The 7,500-nt window shown below is 42.7% G+C and overlaps 1 protein-coding gene across 1 annotated transcript in view; it reads left to right on the top strand.

Moving 5' to 3' along the window:
• akap9 (A kinase (PRKA) anchor protein 9) overlaps positions 1 to 7,500 on the top strand; it is a 127,697-nt gene that overhangs the window by 105,010 nt on the left and 15,187 nt on the right. The window contains 3 exon segments of the mRNA XM_046858757.1: positions 6,947 to 7,097; positions 7,216 to 7,308; positions 7,401 to 7,500. The exon segment at positions 7,401 to 7,500 is cut by the window's right edge and continues 8 nt beyond it. Of these exon segments, the coding sequence (XP_046714713.1) occupies positions 6,947 to 7,097; positions 7,216 to 7,308; positions 7,401 to 7,500 (344 nt within the window).

The raw sequence follows: 7,500 nt of genomic DNA, 5'->3' as shown, positions 1-7,500 counted from the left end.
CTCCCCTTCAGCCACTGCTCGTAACCTTGAATGAACTGTCTTTTTTCCCACATGTCGGTATTGTTGCTCGTTCCTGTAGATTTCTTCTCTATACCATCCGAAGGATTCGACCATTTCTGTCCACACAGGCTGCCCAGGTGCTTGTTTAGTCTCTTGTCATTTTGAGACTCGACTACTGCAACTCTCTGCTGGCATGTGTTCAAGTTCTCCCACACCACCCCACTGCTGCTCCTTCACTGGCTTCCAGTAGCTGCATGTATCAGATTCAAAACACTGATGATGCCTACAAGGCCAAAAATGGACCCGCACCATCTTACCTCAGTGACCTCATCACATCTCGCACTGCACCACGCTGTCTGAGATTCTCCAGCACTGCTCCACTGGTACCACCTTCTCTCAGAATGAGAGGTAAGTACACTTCAAGGCTCTTCTCTGTTCTGGTGCCGAGGTGGTGGAATGAACTTCCCCTAGATGTCCGTACAGCAGAGTCCCTGACTATCTTCAAGCGACGACTGAAGACCTTCATCTTCCTGAAATACTTAAATTAGCACTTTCCAAGTTTGTAGAATTCGAGTTATATTTATATAAAGTGTGTCATCCGGTGTACAGTGTAGATTTATTCATTAGTAGAGACTCAAAGCACTTTAGTACGTCGCTATGGATAAGGACGTCTGCTAAATGCTGCAAATGTAAATGGATGTGCAAAAAAACAGCATGTTAACAGTTGTATAGTGATAATATAATGTAATGTGTGTGATGTTGAGTGATCAGGTGAAGTTCTGTGACAGTCAGAAGGATCTATTGATGATCAGTGGAGAATGACCGCTCTAATAAAAAAAAAAAAACAATTATATCTATAGTTTTGTCAGTGTTCAAAGACAGGTTTTTGGCTCCACACCAGGCTGTTAACTGTTTCAGCTCTTCTCTATATGCTGACTCGTCGTTCTTACTCATGAGAACCACCACGGTTGTGTCATTGTAAGACTTGATGATGTGATTCGAACTGTCTGAGCACACAGCCCCGAGGGGCCCCAGTGCTCAGTGTGGTGGTGCTGGAGATGCTGTTCTTGATCTGGACTGACTGAGATCTCCCAGTCAGAATCAGAATCAGGTTTATTGACCAAGTGTGTTGACACACACGAGGAATTTGGTTCCAGCTGTTTGTGACTCTCAAAAGTACAGACATAAATAAAAACCTATACAAGACAAAACAGACACGACAAGACAAAAACATACTATACAAGACAATACAGACAATATGAGACAGTATAGACAGTGTGGGTAATAAATAGGGATACAGACCAGTAATGTACATAAAGTGTGGGAGTGCATGGTAGTGCAAATGACAGTATTGTGTGCCAGGTATGATTAGAGAGTTTACTATAAAACTTTGTACAGTATATAGAAGCAATAGTGTGTGCAACATATACAGATAATGTGATGAGTGAGAGTTCTGTGCAGTACTCATAGATATGAGCAGGGAATATAATTATGGTCAGTTGTTAGTGAGGGTGATTGCTTGGGGAAAGAAACTGTTCCTGTGTCTGGCAGTTTTAGTGAACGGAGTTCTGTAGGACCTGCCGGAAGAGAGGAGCTGGAAGATGTTGTGTCCAGGGTGTGAAGGGTCATTAATGATTTTTCCTGCCCGGTTTCTGGTTCTTGTATGGTACAAGTCCTGGAGAGCGGGCAGGGGGGCACCAATGATTTTTTCTGCTGTTTTAACAGTTTTCTGCAGTCTGTTTCTGTCCTGTTTTGTTGCTGCTCCAAACCAGATGGTGATTGATGAGCACAGGACAGATTCAATGACTGCAGTGTAGAACTGTATCAACAGCTCCTGTGGCAGACTGTACTTCCTTAATTGCCTTAGAAAGTACATCATCTGCTGGGCCTTTTTCATAAACCAGTCCAGAAACCAGTTACAGGGGCAGTTACAGTTACAGAGGCAGGTGTTCAGGCCCAGAAAGCTCAGCTTATCAATCAGGTGATAATCATGTTGAATGCTGAACTGAAGTCTATGAACAGCATTCGAACATTAAGTGTCTTTATTGTACAGGTGGGTGGGGGCCAGATGGACAGTTGTGGAGATGGCATTGTCCATGGAACGATTTGAACAATACTCGTTCAGCACATTTGGGAGGGAGGCATCACGATCACAAGCAGGTAAAGCTATCTTGTAGTTCATGATCGCCTGGATGCCCTGACACAAGTGCCGGGTGTCTTCGCTGTCCTAGAAGTGGCCATTGATTCCCTTGGCATGTGCACACTTGGGCAGTTGCACAGTTTGGCTCTTACTCTTCTTAAGGCCGTTTTGTCCCCTGCTCTAAAGGTGGAGTCTCTAGAGTTTATCAGTGCACACGCCTTCTGGTTGGAGGGTGTAATTATGGTCTTGAAGATGGTCACGTCATCAATGCACTTGCAAGATGTAGCTGGACACTGTTGACGTGTACTTCTCCAAGTTGATGAAATCGCCATTGGTTGCAGCTTCCCTGAACATGTCCCAGTCAGTGCATTCGAAACAGTCCTGGAGAGCAGACATGGATCCTGCTGGCCAGGTTCTCACTTGTTTTCGAGCTGGTCTTGAACACCTGCCGAGTGGTCTGTATGCTGGGATCAACATAACAGAGATGTGGTCTGAGTATCCGAGGTGGGGGCGGAGCTTCTCCCGGTATGCGCCCCGGACGTTGGTGTAAACAACATCCAGCGTGTTTTCTCCTCTGGTTGCAAAGTCCACATTCTGATAAAATTTAAGGAGCACAGTCCTGAGATCTGCATGGTTGAAATCTCCGGAGACAATAAACATTCTGTCAGGGTGTGTGTTTTGTAGTTCGCTAATGGTCCCGTAGAGTACGCAGAGCGCTTCCTTAGCATTAGCGCTAGGTGGGATGTACACTCCGACCACAATAGAGGTGGTGAATTCCCAGGGAAAATAAAAAGGTTGCCACTAATCTTACCGCACAGAGCTGCATTTCTGTAGGTGCGGAACGCAGCTAGCCTGTCCAGCTGAATAGCGCCATCCGGAACTTTTTTGCGCGTTAATGCTGTGCCACAATCTTGGATTTAGTGTGTGTGTGTTTGTGTGTGTGTGTGTGTGTGTGTGTGTGTGTGTGTGTGTGTGTGTGTGTGTGTGTGTGTGTGTATTTCTCTGTATGTACTGTATGTATGTGTGTGTTTGTGTGTATGTACAGTGGGTCAAATGAGTATTTTATACACTGCCGATTTTTTAAGTTCTCCCACTTACAAAGGTACCCCTCAACTCACAGAGAGAATCTAAAAAAAATCCAGAAAATCACATTGTATGATTTTTAAATGATTCGTTTCCATTTGATTTCATAAAATAAGTATTTAATACAAAAGAAAAATAGAACTTAACCTGTTAGTCTTCGGCACAGATTTTGGGACTTTTAATTTTAAATGTTAACAATGTTTAAATGTTAAATGTTCCTGATAAAAAATGTGGTACATACATAATTTACAAACACAATTCCAAAAGAGTTGGAACACTGTACAAATTGTAAATAAAAAAGGAATGCAATAATTTACAATCTCATAAACTTTTATTTTGTTCACAATAGAATATAGATAAAATATCAGATGTTGAAAGTGAGACATTTTGTCATGTCAAATATTCTCTCATTTTGGATTTCATGAGAGCTACACATTCCAAAAAAGTTGGGACAGGTAGCAATAAGAGGCTGGAAAAGTGAAATGTACATATAAGGAACAGCTGGAGGAGCAATTTGCAGCTTATTAGATCAACTGGCAACATGATTGGGTATAAAAAGAGCCTCTCAGAGTGGCAGTGTCTCTCAGAAGTCAAGATGGGCAGAGGATCACCAGTTCCCCCAATGCTGTGGTGAAAAATAGTGGAGCAACATCAGAAAGGAGTTTCTCAGAGAAAAACTACAAAGAGTTTGAAGTTCTCATCATCTACAGGGCAGCATATCATCCAAAGATTCAGAGAATCTGGAACAATCTCTGTGCGTCAGGGTGAAAGCTGGAAAACCATACTGGATGCCTGTGTTTAACTGCACTGCACTGTTTAACTGCACACTGCCATAAGCATTTTTTTGTGTGTATATATATATATAAATAATATCTTTATATCCTTATTTAACTTCTCCTTTCCCTGCTGTCTCTGTAGACGTCTTCCTCCTCTCCTTCCCCTCCTTCAGCCAACAGTAGCCCAATTTACACCAGTATGCTATTGGACCACTAATAGTTTGTAAAGAGTTTTTAAGTGTGTGGTCTCATCTGTTTTGTAACATTATATTCTACCAGCCATATATATATATTTTTTTTACCAGCAATATGTCGTTTTTTTTTTTATGCGGACGTTTTTCCAAAATCTATACATACAAACACCAGCCGACGTTCTGTGACCTAAACAAAAGAATAACAATTCTCAATCACGGACCGGTTTAATGTCAGAAATATTTTCAGGGACCGGTCTTTAAGGTGTGGAGGATAAATACAACAGAATAAAATTATACGAGCATAAAAACTAGTATTTTCTAAATCTAATAATAAACGTGAATCCACTGTGTTGTTTTTTGTTCATTTTTCTCTCTTGAGGGTTTGAATTTAGCAGTAATGTATTATGTGTTAGCGGCCGGAGCCCCTTTAAGAAGGTAGTGGATGGAGGTAAGTCATGTGACCGGAGCTCCTTTAAGAAGGTAGTGGATGGAGGTAAGACATGTGACTGGAGCCCCTTTAAGAAGGTAGTGGATGGAGGTAAGACGTGTGATCGGAGCTCCTTTAAGAAGGTAGTGGATGGAGGTAAGACATGTGACTGGAGCCCCTTTAAGAAGGTAGTGGATGGAGGTAAGACATGTGACCGGAGCTCCTTTAAGAAGGTAGTGGATGGAGGTAAGACGTGACTGGAGCCGCTTTAAGAAGGTAGTGGATGGAGGTAAGACGTGTGATCGGAGCTCCTTTAAGAAGGACCCTAACCCTAACCCTAGATGGAGGTAAGTCATGTGACCGGAGCTCCTTTAAGAAGGTAGTGGATGGAGGTAAGTCATGTGACCGGAGCTCCTTTAAGAAGGTAGTGGATAGAGGTAAGTCATGTGACCGGAGCTCCTTTAAGATGGTAGTGGATGGAGGTAAGTCATGTGACCGGAGCTCCTTTAAGAAGGTAGTGGATGGAGGTAAGTCATGTGACTGGAGCTCCTTTAAGAAGGTAATGGATGGAGGTAAGACATGTGAGCGAGGCATCATGACCTGCATCAATAGTGAGTCATAGACACATTTGGAGGAGAATCCGGGATTTTCCAAAATAAAACATCGTTCAGAATCAGATAATAAATAAAACAGAAATAATGCAAGTTATGTATTTTTTCTGTGCGGCCCGGTACCAATTGACCAACGGACCGGTGCCAATCCGCAGCCCGGGGGTTGGGGACCACTGAACTAAATTACAACACTATTGTTTGTTTGGAGCAGAAATGCTTTACGGCATGTTGTTCACTGGACCCTTATCTTTCCTAATAAACAGGGATCAGCTGCAGTGGGTGTGTTTGTGACTCGTTATTACAATAATAGTGTAAGTAGTGCAGTTTTTTTATGCATGTTGGTGTTGTGTACTGCTCACACACATTCAGCAAATACATTTATTAAACGTTTTTCATTGAAAAACAGATTTGAAATCGTTGCTTGAGGCTGAGAGCTTTAGAATGATGTATAGTCATGGTTACTCTTCTACATTTTTATTTCCTCTATTGCTAAACATTAACACCTGAACACTGGGATATCGGTTGCACTGGCGCAGCGCTGATGACAAAGAGGTTTATTTTTGGTACAGAAAACTTTGTTTACAATTACAGAGGTCAGAAGTTTTCTGTTCTTGACCAGGTTTGCACACACTTCAGCAGGGATTTTGGCCCACTCTTCTATACAGGTTTTCTCCAGATCTTCAAGGTTTTGTGGCTGATACTGGGCAACACAGAGTTACAGCTCCCTCTATAGATTTTCTATTGGGTTCAGGTCTGGAGACTGGCTAGGATACTCCAGGACCTTGAAATGCTTCTTACGGAGCCACTCCTTAGTTATCCTGGCTGTATGTTTGAGGTCATTGTCATGCTGGAAGACCCAGCCACAACCCATCTTCAATGCTCTTACTGAGGAAAGGAGGTTGTTGCCCAAAATCTCACGATACATGGCCCCATCCATCCTTCCTCAATATGGTGTAGTCGTCCTGTCCCCTTTGCAGAAAAGCACTCCCAAAGCATGATGTTTCCACCCCCATGCTTCACAGTTGGCATGGTGTTCTTGGGATTGTACTCATTATTTTTCTTACTACAAATACGGCAAATACAGTTTATGCCAGAAAGTTTTATTTTGGTCTCATCTGACCTTGCATGGAGCCCGAATCCGAAGGAGATTGACAGTCAATAAATTTCTAATAGTTTTCGAATAGTTGCACCTCACTAAGCCTTCTCACTAAGCTGTTTGCCTTCTCACTAAGCTGTTTGCATATTGTCCGGTAGCCCATCCCAGCCTTGTGCAGGGCTACAATTTTGTCCCTAGTGTCCATAGACACCTCTTTGGTCTTTCCCATAGTGAAGAGGTTGGAGTCTGATTGATTAAGTGTGTGGACAGGTGTCTTTTATACAGGTAATGAGTTAAAACAGGTGCAGTTAATGCAGGTAATGAGTGGAGGATAGGAGGCTTCTTAAAGACAAACTAACAGGTCTGTGAGAGACAGAATTCTTGCTAGTTTGTAGGTGTTAAAATACTTATTTCATGCAATAAAAGGGAAATTAATTATTTTAAAATAATAGTGTAATTTTCAGAATTTTTTTAGATTCTTTCTCTCACAATGAAAATTACAGCTCTGTCTGGTTTTTGTAAGTGGGAAAACTTGAAGAATCTGCAGTGTATTAAAAATTCTTATTTGACCCACTGTACGTGTGTGTGTGTGTGTGTGTGTGTGTGTGTGTGTGTACAGGGCCGACGTTTGTGTGAAGGCTTCTGAGCTGGATGCAGTGAGCGATTGTCTGGCGGAGGAGCAGCGTCGGGCGAGAGAGCTGCAGTGGGAGGTGGAGAGAGAGAGGAGCAGGGCTGAGAGGAGGACTGAGGGACAGATGGAGGAGCTGGAGGCGAGTTATACTGAGGGAGTCATAAGAGGGCACTATGTGATTTAAAACACATCCACATGTGTTTCACAAATACATGGGCAGGAGCTGGTCTTTACTTCTTCTCGCTGTGTTTCTGTAGGACATGAGAATCGCTTTAGAGGAGGAGAGACAGATTTCAGCACAAAGAGAAGCAGAACTCTCCAAATACATAACCCTGTCCACACAGCTACAGGTACTCTCTCTGTCTGTGTGTGTGTGTGTGTGTGTGTGTGTGTGTGTGTGTGTGTGTGTGTGTTCACTTAAACCTGTGTGTGTGTCTCTTAGGTCCAGTTAGAATCTCAGAACTGTCGTCTAAATGAGCTGAGCTCTGACCTTCAGAAGGAAAAAGAGCTAAATGCTAAACTCCTGAAACACACACAGCAAC

The sequence above is a fragment of the Silurus meridionalis genome, chromosome 10, assembly GCF_014805685.1.
Source record: "Silurus meridionalis isolate SWU-2019-XX chromosome 10, ASM1480568v1, whole genome shotgun sequence".
NCBI lineage: Eukaryota > Metazoa > Chordata > Actinopteri > Siluriformes > Siluridae > Silurus > Silurus meridionalis.
The sequence above is the reverse complement of the archived record's forward strand: the minus strand, read 5'-3'. Positions and strand labels throughout refer to the sequence as shown.